This window comes from Erigeron canadensis, chromosome 5, assembly GCF_010389155.1.
Source record: "Erigeron canadensis isolate Cc75 chromosome 5, C_canadensis_v1, whole genome shotgun sequence".
Lineage (NCBI taxonomy): Eukaryota > Viridiplantae > Streptophyta > Magnoliopsida > Asterales > Asteraceae > Erigeron > Erigeron canadensis.
The window spans coordinates 25,465,803-25,481,644 of NC_057765.1; the positions used below are offsets into that span (position 1 = coordinate 25,465,803).

A 15,842-nucleotide genomic window follows, 5' to 3' on the forward strand; every position below is an offset into this window, starting at 1 on the left:
ATCATCACATTTTTATCAAATTTTATGACACGTACACAAACAATCCACAGATTCATAACACAAATATATAAAAGCAACCAAATACACATCATTTTCAACCAAAAGAACACGAAAAGATCCCAGATTTGCGTATTCTTACACATTAAAGGACAATGTGATTAAAGAAACATGATACAGATGATCACCTTTTCGGTGTGAACCATGACAAATCGAGAGAATCAGTTGAATCGTTATCAATATCGACGTTAGCTACATGATCATTATTAGTATTTTCTGATCTGTGATCATCTATAACACCCATTATTGCATGGAATTATATATGCCTGTGTTAAGTGGTTATTGTTTAATTTTTTGTTAAAGAGACTGCCAAAAAAGACATTTGTGTTGAACAAAAAATCCATCACAAGCTAGCCTTAATTTTTTCTTTGTAATACTGCCAACAGGTGTCAGATTTCTATAATCATTATTGCTACATTTTTGTTTCTTGATGGTTTTGTTATTATTAAATGGCTTTCCGTGACTCTCTGGATTGATTTATTTCTCATTTTTCCATATTTCATATACTTTTTTTTCCATCAAAAGAACAAGATAATGTATAATTTATATTTATATATATAATTAAAAGACAAACAGACAATAAGTGGGGTCCTTATTCCTTCCTTGTAATATAAGAAAGCCAAAATGTTTGAAAATTAAATTTATATTTCATGTTTATATTAAAATCTGACATATATGAACCACAAACTTTTTTTTTTTTTGGGTGAAGTGCATGTTTTACATCTTCTATCTTCATTCTGCTAATTTGAAAATTCATGAAACAATTTCAATGCATGAAAATATCCATGTTTATAGTGAAAGACACCACTAGGGAACAATCTGGATCTTGTTGGAATTTGTAATTGATTTAAGACTTGAGGGTTGTGAAGTGTAAATGGAAAAAAGGAAGTATTCAGGAGAAGGGCCAGCGGTTATGGGCCTCTCACAACAAACGGACATAACTCTTCAAGGAGACGTGACGTTTGTAAAGCAACACAATGGTTCAGGAGTAACCGCCACATACAACTAGTATATATATGATTGTTTAGTTTCAGTTTCGTGTAATCAAAATTCGTGTACAGAGATTGTATACTTTGATTCAATGTTAATTGAGTGATTCAATTACACAAACCTTGTTCTTCAATTTCGTTTCAATCCTGGGCAACAGATCTACACGTGAACTTGCCTTCTTTTCTAAAAACGTTACAGAATTTTGTGATATTAGATTCAAATCTTGTGTAAATTAAAGATATTTTTAAAGGATATCATGCCTTTAATGCCAACATACTTACAATTTGTACACAGTTTTTTTCTACTTTATATAATCATATTCAACTCTCAAGTTTTGTATAAATATTGTACTTTTGACCTGATTCATGAGTTTTTCTGGTAACACTTCGTTCAGTTTCTTAACTGATTTACAGGAATTACTTGATTGAAGTTCAACCAGCTTACCGTACTAATTACACATATATGAGAATGTATATAATGGACTAAATATTTTTTAAGAGCTAGAGTCGGAATGTTTTCATATTGGATCTGACTCTGTCCAACCCATTGTAAATGAAAGGTCATATGCTTTGCCGGTAAAATTTTACAGCACAAATAAGGAAAACTTCTATCGAGTAGAAAACATCAATGACAGGGGATACTGTACATTTGCTTTGTTTTGAATCTATTATCCATCAATTCATGCGTATAGTGGAGTCAACGTAGGAATCACATCATCCGGCTTGTTATCTAGCAACGGTGTTACGTTTGAGGTCTTGGTAGAGGTCACTAGATTCTCGATATCTTTGTTGTATTTGTCTGCACCACGTAGAAAGATGCCTGCAGAATCAAAATGCAACAAAGAAACATGAAATTTGAAGTGCCACTTGATGATTTCAACCTATTCACCTCATTAAATGTCTATTCAATGTTCAATATAGGTGTATTGACCGAGTAAAATATCTATGACGCCCTTCTGATTATAAAATAATGAAAACAAACATCACTTATAACTATGGAAAGATACATAAAATGTTGGCGCAGTTTTATGAAAACTAAGAAAACATTTGAATGACTATATTCTTGTAACACCATACCTAGGAACCATATTCCAGATGCCAAAAACAATATTGAATTTAGGATCAGAAAGGATGTCCTCCAGTTGTCAACTTTGTCCTGTGTAAGAAATACAGAAATTTGCTTTTATGTTGGAAATTCATTACATCTGAAACAAATCCCAAAATGATATTGAAGATATAACTTGAGGTGGATCTAGGTTCAAGGTGTGAGTGTATTCTCTACTGCTTAACAAACTAAAAGATGTAGAAAGGGAGTCAAATGTTATTGTATCAAATCGATTATATATTTATTTACAAATGTTATTGTATCCACAAATATTTTGTCAAAATAAAATTATCAATATTTGGAATAAACTGCTCCGAGTCTATCCAGCCTCGTGCATTTCAACCCTTACAGATTGCTCTTTCTGATATGACCCATTTTGACCAGTTAATCAACTCACTTATTTTGCCACGTCTAGCCATATAGCAGGAACCAAAAAACAAACCTGGAGTATCCCAACAAGTGGAGTGGATGGCACAGAACCAAAGATGCGAACAGACACTGTTAACATAGCCATAGCTAATGGTCGTAAACTTGGTTTAACAGTATGGAGACAAACAAAATTCACAGGAACCTGCAGTGTATACAATGTACTTCTCGAATCAGAATAACAAATATTATAAATAATGCACACCAAAGATATAAACAGCATCCTTAACAAAAAAGTTTACCGTAGCGGCAAGACCAAAAATCTCCCCAATAACATAGAGAACCATGAAAACGTACAAGTTACTGAAACAAAAGGCACCAGAGCTAAATATTGCTCCTAAGAACGTCGTTGCAGAAAGTAGCTGCAAATACAAAACGCAATTTTTTGGCTCAATTTTTCAAGAAATTGGGTAAGTAGTCAAAGTTACACAATATTCAGATTCTCAATGTACACTTTCAAGTAGAGTAGCAAAAATGACCAATGTTTGGGTAGGTAGTCAAAGCACTTTTTTACTTTTTATAATTTTAGGAAACACTTTTTGCCCAATGTTTATATTATTATTTTTTAATCCATGTAACCATATAAATTTTCAAACCTTGGCCCATTTTCTCTTAGACTTTCTGTTATATTATCAGTTTGAATTTGAATAATTAGAGATAAAACTTAACCCCAATCAACCCATCAAGATATATATGGGTTAAACTTGCCACCTCCAACTTAAAGAGTTTATGAATGTCCAAAGTCGCCACAATATATAATATGAATCTCTACCTTAAAAGCATTAGGTATAGTGGAAGTCATGCGATCCAAGATAATACTTCCCCCCAATGTCCCCACAATTCCACCAATTATTGTCATTCCTCCAAATAAGAGATCGGCATTATTCTGTGAAAAATGAAACAATCAGATGATAACTTGGCAACTTTCTCTATATCACATTGAATTGTATCATTTCTAAGACAAACCAAAATTCAAGGTATAAGTCATATGGGCTTACCATTTGATATATACTATATCCAGCCTTTGGTGCCCAATATGGATATGCACCAAAGACAAACGTATAGGTAATATAACCTAAAATATTGATCATGTATTTCTTGTCGTGCAAAAGAGCTTGTATATCTAGCCAGAATGCGGATAACTGGCTTGATGTAAATGAAAGGTAGCTGCGACCAAAAAAATTCAAATTTATTTTTAAACCACCTTTCAATGATTTCATAGAATGAGAGTTCTATATACTGTCATTGCTTTGAGAAATACCTGGAATGTTTCTTGGAGCTATGTTCAGGAAGATCCTCATTCAATGCCGTTGGGAACCTCTTATCGGTTGACATACCTATATGGATAAGAACTCGTCAAACAATGGTGCAAACCAATATTCTGATAATATTATAAATAAAAAATAGCTAGAAAATCTACCTTTCATATGCAAAGGTTTCATTGTAAAACCCAAAACAGCAAATGGTAGCATTATAATTGCCTCACCAAAAAATGCACAACGCCAACCTAAACTAGCTCCAACCTATGAATTAAACACAGAACAGGAGGCATTAAATTTGACTTGATAAGGTCAAAATAGATTATTTGAGTAATCATTAAACTTCAAAAAAATATGGATCAGGTACATACCAGTCCTCCATAAACATAACCGATGGCATTTCCAACCGAAGTGGACACAAAGAATATTCCCAGCCATGCTGATCTCTGGGGAACAAATGGATAAATCTACTAGGTTTGGAACGTAATTTCATATTTTCGTAAACTATTACATACTAGGTGCCATATCTATTTTCATGTGTATTTGAACTTCATCCTGATGCCACACATGAGCAATAGACTCCTTGTAAAAAGTTAAAAGGCAACTACTTCTGTTAGTGAGTTCATATTTACACTTTGAAACTTCTGTTCACTAAATTTAAAAAACCAAAAGTTGGATTTCTTAGAAACATACCCCATAAAAGTAGAATGGAAATTAGAACAAGTGAGAAAGAAAACCTGATCTAGTGGAGCATTGTCATCAATGAATGGAGCTGCAAGACTTATGAAAGAAGCTTCACCAACACCAATTAGCCTGAAAACATCAATATTTAAGTGACGCCAAAAGCTACAACGAGAAATCACATGTTAGAAAATTCTATGGTGGTTGAAGTAGTCAACTCACATTCGGCATATTGTGAGAGACCAAAAGTCAACTGAAAATCCACAACCAACTGCAGCAAGAGTCCATACCGACAATCCAACTCCAATAAGCCTAAAAGGATCGATGCTGCACCATATAAACCCACTATTAAACTATTTGACCCAAAAATGTATCATGATAGAAATTCCAAGCATATTAGTAATACCAAAGCATACAACATAGTATATAACATTCTAATAGAGTACAGTAAATGTATAGGAATGGTATCACATAACACAAAATGGTATTAAATGATCTCAAGTTATACCAATTAGATACTAACATCGTAAATATGTGATATTCGACAATGGTATGAGATAGTACAAAACTGATACGATTAGGGATGAATGATATTTGAAAACGTGGAAAAACGTTTTCTGACAAGCTCGATGTTTATCTGTTTTATCTATTATTAGGTCAAAAATATTCCTTTAGATATCATATTACTTATGTAAGCAAAAACTTTCAACGGACATCTATATAAGCACATGATCATTTCAATATGATAGAGAATGGAAAATTAAAACGAGGTTCGAATCTGTCGTGTCAAATGTCAACCTGTTTACTTTGACATACTGCTTAATTGCTCATGCAGCCTAATACCTAATTTGACAATTTGACCCATAACTTAATCTGCAAAACCCACCCATTTTGTCACCAACAGGTTTCATTGGAAGATATGTCAGGCCCCAATTATGGTATTTATGTTATGCCTTAATAGATATGACTATTTTACTATCTCCTTAGTTTGATATAGCTGCTATGTTTAGGGTATTAGTTAGCAATGTTATTGGACAAGACGATTTCTTTCAGAAGCAGACTGAACCTTTATTATATTCATTTTTTGGTTGACCTGTTTAACATAAACCTTATATGTTTAGAGTCCCAGCCCAAACAGTAACATCAAGGAATCATATAAAATAGAACTTTTTAAATTAAACAGTGCTTAGGTGTAGGCAGTGAAAAAGATGCTAAATACTAAATCGGATCCCTAAAATGTTGGGTAAACAATGCTCAAATCTAAAGAGCCTATCCTTGGCACAGTGAAAGAGACACTTGACTTTGGTCCACCAAACTATCAGATAGAACCACAACCAGAACAGAAACATTTTTATGCTTAAACATAAGATACTTATGTCGTTAACGATTCACCACACCATATAAGACTTATTCGTATGAAATTGAATTCGCGAATGTTTATCAAACTCTTTTGTACATAGAGCAAGGTCATGCACTACAGTTGGATTAGATTGCATCTGAGTATATGACAAAGATGGCCACCGCGTATATCATACTTTTCTTAAAGAATTTAGTGTAACGGATATACATATTAAGTGGTTGTTAGCAACTTAGAGTTAACTAAACATTTTGGTATCTGTTAAAAAGGGTACGCCAAAGATTCATTAGAGACTAAATACCTTTTGGCCAATGATGCAAAAATGGGACAAGCGACAAGAAGCCCAACCATGAAAGCTGATGAAATAACACCATCTCTAAAATTGTTCAGATTCAAATCCCCCCTGTAAAGAGTGAACATACAGAAATCATCTGACCCATGATGTTATACAAAAACAGAATGAATATTAGAAATAATACTTACTGAATTCCACTACCATCAGAGCACACACCACTTTCCGTGCAAATTCTGGGACTCCCATTTACACCATTACTTGCAATTGCTCCTCGATCCACAAAATTAACCACGTTGATGACAAAAAATACTACAATCAACCTGTGCGCGCATTATCTATAAGTGCCACGAGATTGTATTACACTAAAAACTAACTAATAACGTAGAGACCAGCCAGCCCACTTTGTAAGTACTCCAAGTAGGATGATAGAAAGTACCGTTTCACACTCATCTCATTTCAGACTTAAGTTGTGTTTAGTAACGGAATGGACAACCTAATGGAACGATAATGTCCACTGTTGATTGCTTGAAAATGTTGGTACTAAACGGAATAAGTATAACAACAAACTACGCTATTAATAAACAAGTTATCGTAAACAGCAACATGATGCTACTTACAATATACAATATAATGAGTAACTTTCTGATATATTTTATCTACCTTTTAGGAGTGAACCAAGAAGGAGCCGGGGCCTCATCGGATAAAGCTGCTGTATCCATAACCATTTCTCTGCCTGAACACACGCATATATATATATAAATATACATAAAGCTCTAAGATCATGGACTTTTTAAATTTGCATACTTTTTAGGACAAATTGCCAAAATACAACAAATTTAGGAGGCCTATAATGTAGTAACACTCCGGCCCATTCAAGCCCCAATACATTTAAGGCAGCGACAAGTGTTCAGAAATCATGCAAAGATATATATTATTGTATGTTTATGTTTATATAATTATATGTATGTTTTTAATGACACGACATTTATATACGGATATACACAGCTGGATGCTCAGTGCTAAATTGTTAAATAATGACCATAATGAGTTTTGCAAATAATTGTTTGGTTTAAAATTGAGGGATAAGTGTCTGAGAATGTAATAAACTATGCACGAATGTTTATGTTGGATAATGAACTACTTGGATGTTTATTGTATGTAATGAACTTTCAAATCCAGGTTATTGGATGTATCTGACCAATCAAAAACTTACAAGTGCCAGCTTACATGGTTGCCACATATTCCCGGTTGTATCCAATAAATAGGATTTAAAAGTTCATTACATATAATAAACATCTAAGTAGTTCATTACATAACATAAACATTCATGTATAGTTCATTACATTCCCAGGTACTTATCCCTAAAATTGAAATACTCAGAAAAAGTTTTACAATTATGTGTCTCTTAATATTTTCTTTATAAGTTTAGTTAGAGGGTATATTAGTAACTTCTAATGGGTTATAACCCATTCCTTCTAAATCATGCCATTTTTGGTTGAAAAGTTTTAGGATAAAAAAGCCTTTCATTTTTCCTTCCCTTCCCTTTCTATTCCTTTACACTGTATTATTTAGTTTAATTAAGTGTGGAAAGGAGAGCGAAAACTATAAATTTCATTCTTAAGATTTTTTTAAGGGTTGAAAGGAGAGGAGTGGAGAGGATAAAATCCATTCTTAAGATTTTTTAAGTGTAGAAAGGAAAGAAGTGGAGAAGAGAAGAGAGGAAAGTGTAGTTTTTTTTGCTTCCAAAATTTTTCCTCTCATTTTTGAGGTGATTAGGAAGGAAAACTTCATCCCCCCTCTCCTTTCCTCTCCACTCTTAAGCCAACTAAACAATACAGTGTTAAAGAAAAAACTCAAGAATACAAAAATAAAAGTTTCTTTCCTTCTCCTTTCTTATCCCTCAAAATAAAAACTCAAGAATGGAGCATAAGTGTTGAGTAATCTATATTGTAAATTATTTCATTAAAGGTATTATAGGTATATTAGATAAAAATATTTAAATTAGTGAATAAAAGAGACAGACAGTTTTGGTTTTTCTAAGACATAAAGTTTATGGAAAAAAGGGTTGTTTGTTTTATTAAATAGTTTATATATATATATATATAGAGAGAGAGAGAGAAAGAGATAAAATATAGGGTTAAATCACTTAATGAACAATGTATTTTCCTCATTTACATGGTTGCCCATTGAACTGGATTATTGATGTGTATCACCCATATACTTTTCAATTTTTTACATGGTTGACCAATTGCTGACCGGATGACCTGCTATAACAGGTTAATCTCTATTTACATGATTGCCCATTGAACTAGATGACTAACATACTTTCCCTCATTTACATGGTCGCCAGTTGAACTGAATTATTAATATACATCACCCACACACTTTTCTAATTTTTTACATGGTTGACCAAATGTTGACCTGATGACCAACAATAACAAGTTAATCTCTAATTTTATTTTTTCAGAAATTTATTAATTTCTGCTTCATCCTCTTCATTAATTTTCATTAAAAACTTATTATATAACTATATTATAATATTATATAATAACTATACAAGCATATAGTAGATATGTTTATATTTTTAATAATATCATAGTAATATAATTCTACTAGCAATATAAATTAGTCTATGATCTTCAACCTTTGAAGCTTTAACAACCCAGCAATCAACTCAATCCGTTATGACCCGTACTCTAGGATTTTACTTTTCCTTTTGATCAATAATAACCCGCCTGAAAATATATGAAAGTCCAGTATCACCTAAATTTCTGAACTGACAACCCAGTATGACCCAGTTTATGGACGTTTGGGTCAATTTGAAACGAAAGAACATGGTTGCCAGAATTTTTACCAGAATTTTCGCCTGAAAATTGATGAAGATGATGAAGATAATTTCTGGAAAAATAAAAAGTAAATATAGAGTTTAACTTGTTTATTGTAGGTCATCAGGTCAACGTTTGGTCAACCAAGTAAAAAGTAGAAAAGTATGTTGGTGATATATACTAATAATCCAGTTCAATGGGCAACCATGTAAATGAGGGAAAGTACATTAGTCGTCCGGTTTGATGAGCAAACATGTAAATAGAGATTAACCTGTTATAGCAAGTCATCAGGTCAGCACTTGGTCAACCATGTAAAAAATTGAAAAGTATATGGGTGATACATATCAATAATCTAGTTCAATGGCCAACCATGTAAATGAGGGAAAGTACATTGTTCATCCAGTGACTTAACCCTAACATATATCATAATGTTATGAGTTAAAGGTTGAAATTAAACATTTACAATTGTAAACGACTATGAAGGTCGAAACATAGATAAAACCTATGGGTTAATTTTGACTCGTTTGACTTGTAATTAACGTGATTAAACGTAATTTATTTATTTTTGGACCCGTTGACTTAAATGTGCTAAATGACTAACTAGTTTATTTAGTTGAAATAATTTAATGCTTTGCTTGACGATTTAGAGACGAGTAATATACTAGACGAAACTATGTGGTTGTATTGACCAATGTTATGATGTAAGACGATTTCTAAATTATCTAGTTATGTAATCAGGTAATCCACGGGTCGACCCAATTGACCCATGAACCGCCCCAAGTGACCCAACCCTATCTCATTTACTCCCACCCTCCAACCAGTCATTTAACTCTTACACTTTATCTCCCCCCCCCTTTTCTCTCTCTCTCTCTCTCTTTACTCTTTTCATCCTTTCTTTCACCAACCAAAAGACCCATCATAAATCTCTCATTAAATCCCCTTTAATCTTGTGTTGTTAGTGTTTAAATAACTATTATAACAATAATAATGTATCTCATCAAATATCCAAGAATTTGCATGTTTCAAGTTTTCATTCATTTCCAAGAACCCTAATTCGGATTTTTGAGTTGTAGGTCGAATTGGTAAGTGTTTCATAACTTCAAATGTTCCTTGTACAATGTAGAATACTTCCCCGTTATAGATCTAAACATTTGGTGGTCGATTTTGATGTAATTTGGATATTTTAGATCAAACTTTGTCTTGAACCAAAACTTATGAAATTGGAAGTGGGTTTAGATAAATATGTGTTTTTATGACTTGGGTTTTACTACTATAAGGTTATGTCAAGGTTTGGAAACCTGATTTGAAGCGAAAGAGGTGATTCGGTAACTCAATACTGACCTAAAAACGATTTCCAGAAAATGGCACTTTCTGGGCCACCATCTGTTACGCTAGACCCACCATAAGAGACGTCGCTCTCCATTTGCTTTACGCCAAAAACCTTTTGTGTACGCTAGAATTTTAACTCGAGACGTCAAAACCACATTTTCTAGACCACCTTTACGCTGCTACCACCATACCAGACGCCAGCACAAATGGCCTAGCATCTCTTGCGCCAGACCAAGCATAAGAGACGCCAATCCCTAACCTCAATTTTCCCGGTTTTCGTTTATGTTTCGTTAATCGATCATAGGGTGTCTTGGTTTGGCCTAGGATGACTTGTAACTCATCGCAGGGTATAATGTGACGATAAAATGTTAATGCAATAGGTTTGTCATTGTTGTGCTTCGCTCACCCGCTAAGCTCATTCTAACGACTTATAAGGCTAAGGTGAGTTTCATAGCCCCTACGTTTACTTTATTTGGGGTGGAAAGTGTATTTGTCGTTAAACGATTGTCGGTTGATTCACTATGTTATGATATGGAACGAGACATTAAATACCTACTTGTTGCTTGTGTTTACGTGTTTGCATGTGATTATATGTGGCGAATGACGTTACGGATCATTGTGTCCTTATTATGCTATAGGTATATTAGACGAAAGACGTTATGGATTGTTTAATCCATGTTATATACTTATGAGACGAAAGACGTTATATTATATATTATGTAAGACGTTGATGATGGATTGACGAATCTACACTCGGTATGATCATTTCCACATTATGACGATATTATATATAAAGACGAAAGATGTTATATTATACTATATTATTATATAAGACGTTGACGGTGGATTGTCGAATCCACACCTGACATGATCATAACAGCGATACGGGTTGTTTAAGTTGTGTAAAGACGATATTATATATACTATGTTATATATTTATGCATTGACGATTGCTTAAGACGTTGATGGTGACTTGTATTGACTTGTGCTAACGTATACCCTTCTAGAGTTTCCTTTGACGTGATTACGTATTCTAATCCTCGTATATCATTAACGGTTGATATCCCGACACTTGATTTTTGCTATAAAAACCTACGAACTCACCAACTTTATGTTGACATATTTTAGTACACTTTTCAGGTGAACAGGTTAATCAAAGACGTATTGGATGATTGTTTGCATGCTAGGATTGGACTTGGACTTTTCATGGATCCGTGATTAATTATTTCCGATTATGGGTTATGCTTAGGATCGTTAGCCAGGTTTTGAAATATATTTTGTAACCGTTTAATGGTGTTGTGCCCCTTATGCATTTATATGATTTGACACTTGTATTCTTGAACGATTTGTATGGATTATCCAATCCTTTAATGCATTTAGACTTGACTCTACATTGTTTCCATGTCGTACTGTGATATTTATGTAACCCTCATGATTCCGCCTTGTTGTGGTATTACATATGCAATTTGTTCATTTATCATACCTAAAACCATATACGTTAAATCATTAAAAACAAAAGGTCCATTATTTGTTCAATTGAGCTCAATTGATTTTTTATAAATAAATTTCATGCAGAAAGTTTTTATTTTTTCTCTAGAAAATTTGAAGTTTTAAAATATTTGAATATTACTTTCAAAATTAGAGTTTTAAGAAATAATAGTAAGCAACATTAGACAACATAAAAAACTTTTAAAAACACAAAATATTTAAGAGTATGTAAAAATATAATATTTTGATTCCCATCCAATTAACTTTTTTTTTTTTTAATATTTTGATTTCAATAATGATTATAAAAAATGTTTAATCCCAAAAAACAAAAATGTGAATTTGGGTTTTAAAATAACGTTAACCAATATTTATAAATAGAATTTTTATAAAGCTTATATCTTAGGGATAATTACCATACTAGTCAAATTTCAAGATCTATGCCCAAATATGAACACCTACAAAAATTTGTACTACAATTATCAAATAGTCCTTAGTCCTTACTACCTAAAATATCCGTAAAAAATGTCATTAACTTGTCAAAAAATAACAAGTGTATATTGTTTGCCTCACATATATACTACTGATTGTAATAGACCAGTAGTCAGTGGTATCTTCTAAACCTATTATGTGGGTTCCGGAGGTGAGTTTTCCCGTAGGTCTTGAGTTCGAGATTGAAGTGTCTCATCTCAAGATATTTAAAATGAAGAAAGGGTTGGAGGTCCAGCAATTAATGGTTAAATTGCCTCAAACACGTATAACTTTACAAAAAAAATATATATACTACTAATATTCTCATATATTATTCTAAACAAATATATACACTTGTCATCTTAATTTCAATTGATTATTGGCATATTCATTAATACCGTGACGTTTTTCATTGACTTCAACCGATGTATTACATTTTTGTTTTATAATATTAGAGATTAATATTTTAATTTTAGATAAAAAAAAAAATTTAAAATAATTCAATTAGAATATAACAATATTATATATGTTTGACATAGAAATTATAACTTTACATATATGCGTAGTTTACCCTTGTATAAATAAGCCTAGATACATGACCACTCATCAATTACGAGTATTATTGAAAGTGAGGCCCAATTACCATATTATTTGGTAGGTATCTTTTAACACTATGTCAATCATCTTGCAAATTATTTGTTGTAGGTGTATTTGTTATAAGTTTTATTATGTAATATAGATAAGTATTCTAAATTTATAATTTATCTAACTATATCTTTATGTCTATATCATCGATATTAAAAATTAGTTTTCTAGTTTAATTGAATAAATCTATACGTATGTTCAATTAAGATATCCATAAATTGTAAATTATAATTATGACATCATTAATGTTTAATTTAATAAAATAAAGAGTTATGATTGATCAATAAACTATTATGTCAATTGTCTTTTAATATATACGAGAGCAAGTACCCGTGCGTTACGGCGGTGAGATGATGAGAATGATAGGTCATAGAGTATAATAGGTCATAGGAGGTGATATGCCATAGAGTGTCATAGCCAAATGTCTTAGCCGTACAGGCTCCGCCCTCGGATTTAAAAATTCGTCGAAAGTATATCGAATGACATCTCTAATGAAAGAGCATGAAATTTTAAGAACACCCATATACTTTTTATAATTTATCGATGTACGGGTTTTGAGATAAAAGATTTTGAAAGAATTAGTGGAATAAAATGATTTATAGAGGAGAGAGAAAGTTGTAGGCATTGATGTATGGTACATTTTGTATTATCATGTGTACATTGTTGAAATTGAAAGTTGAAAGTTCCCTATTTGCTTTATAATATAGGATATATATATATATATAAAGATAAAGATCCTTATATCATATATGGTTGAAATAGTAAATGGTTTAAAACTAGTAATTTTACCCGTGCTTTACAGCGGGACGAATATATTGTAAGTAGACTTTGTTAAATGGGTTTAGTATTTTGGGGTGTAAGTAACTTTTATACTTTTTTTTATTGTGTGAATGTAACTTTCATTTGGTTCATTATATGTAATTAACTCGTTAAATTAAACGATTAATGTAAAAGTGTATACGTGACACACGATATGAACTGCCACGTAGAAATTTCTGATTGGTCAATGTAAAAATTTTACATTAATAATTCAAATTTAGCGGGTTAGTTACATACAATGAACCAAATGAAAGTTATATTCACACAATAAAAAAAATGTAAAAGTTACTTATACTTCTAGATAATTAACCCTGTTAAATTATAAGTAATTAATGTTTTAAAATGTAACATTAGTTAGTTAATCAATCCACCGTTTCCATTACAATTTAACTCTTAGCTTTTAAGACGAAGTAGTTTAAGTTTATTATCTGCGCATTGTTGTGGCAAATGAACATAATGTAAGTTTATTATCTCACAAACCGACATTCCAATTTAGTGTGTAATAATATATAATACCATTTGAGCAAAGTAAAAGGGTTCTAATAGAAAAATGACTAAACTATTGTATCTAACTAGAAGGGTTGCCCGTCTTATCGGGGATTAAAAAAAATAATATTAGCTTATCATAACATGAATATAACATTATAATAAACTTTTGTAGATACCCATAATTATAATTATCGCTTATAAAGTAAAGCACCCATTTATTATTATTATTATTATTATTATTATTATTTTTCTATATCAAGACATAAAAATATTAGAATGTTATAGTATTTTGTTTTTTTCTGTTTTCTATTTGGGCAACAGTGTTATAGTATTTACAATATTGCCATCGTGAACAAACGGCAACTTCTCTTTGACAAAACGACTAGCAATATCATAAAATCAACATTTTATTTGGTTAAATTATGCAGAAATAAATATATACCTATGGACTTATAGTTCGATCTAATGCCCACTAGTTGTATGATGCTCAATGTCGTCGCCTGCTCCAACTTACCCGGCCTAGGGCTGCCCCTGCGGATATATCCAATCACCTGGAACCTATATACATTGCCACATAAGCAAAAATATACCACCTGATACTTCAGTAGCAATATTTGAAAATTGACTACACACAATTAAAAACAACATTTAAACCTGAATGCATACTAAGTATAATTTTCACAGTTGTAATCATTTTAAAACAAAGTATTAATTCTCCCCTTTATTATTATGCGTTTGTGATTGGATGAAATTAATTAAAAGCGGAGGCACAAGCAACCAGAGTTGGAAAATTTACCAGGGGAGGGAAGATGGAGACTTGGAGAGTTCTCTTTGCGGGTTACACCACCAACTAACTATATATATATATATATATATATATACACCTTATATTACAATATATGGAGTATATAAATAGGAAATTCACGTGAAGACGCACTAAGTGTTTTTAATTACCTGACGCGCGCCATTTCTAGATCAAATCATTTCATATACTATATATATATGTACAATAATATAATATAAACTAGTATAATATATAAAATGATGTCGATAGACTAAAGTCAAAGAAAATCTATATTATATCTCAAATAATTTGCACATGCAAAGCATGATTGGTACATAAGGCATAAGGTTATAGGACCATAATTATTATTTACTATCTTAAATTTTACAAGTAAAAATGCATAAAGTACAATTCCATATCTTTAACCAATTGTAATGCACCTTTTACAAGTTTTATATGCATTGATATACAAGCAATTCATCTAGATTATTGTATAAACTATAGTTTCTTTTCATTTTTCTATATGCCCATTTCTTATTAGGCAGATGCTTATATTGCGTTTTGGTGGCGTTTGACGCGTGGCGGCTCCACGCCGCTAGTAGCATGGCGGCGTCTAAGGCCGCGTTCGTCTCTTTACTTCCACTTTTAGCCGCGTGGCGTTGAGGCTTGGTGGGGCCATTTGTACCGTTGCTTCATTAAAAAGAAAAAATTTTTTTTTTCCTAAGTTTAATTTTCAAAAACCAACGGCTCCTATGCCTTTTTTTTAAATTTTTTTTTTCTTTTTCTATTTATACCCCTTTCACATTACCATTTCAAATACACAACT

The 15,842-nt window shown here is 32.0% G+C and overlaps 1 protein-coding gene across 1 annotated transcript; it reads right to left on the minus strand.

Annotated features, from left to right (window-relative positions):
- Positions 1–1,510: 1,510 nt before the first annotated feature.
- On the minus strand, positions 1,511–7,035 carry LOC122599806 (probable sphingolipid transporter spinster homolog 2). The gene is made up of 14 exons (XM_043772391.1): positions 6,830–7,035; positions 6,358–6,489; positions 6,176–6,277; positions 4,740–4,844; positions 4,574–4,649; positions 4,208–4,282; positions 3,998–4,100; positions 3,839–3,914; positions 3,576–3,744; positions 3,350–3,463; positions 2,820–2,939; positions 2,594–2,722; positions 2,124–2,202; positions 1,511–1,866 (listed from the first exon to the last, which is right to left on the minus strand). Exons 1-14 carry the CDS (start codon positions 6,934–6,936, stop codon positions 1,727–1,729), a joined length of 1,527 nt encoding a protein of 508 aa, XP_043628326.1. The 5' UTR covers positions 6,937–7,035; the 3' UTR covers positions 1,511–1,726.
- Between the last annotated feature and the right edge of the window lie 8,807 nt (positions 7,036–15,842).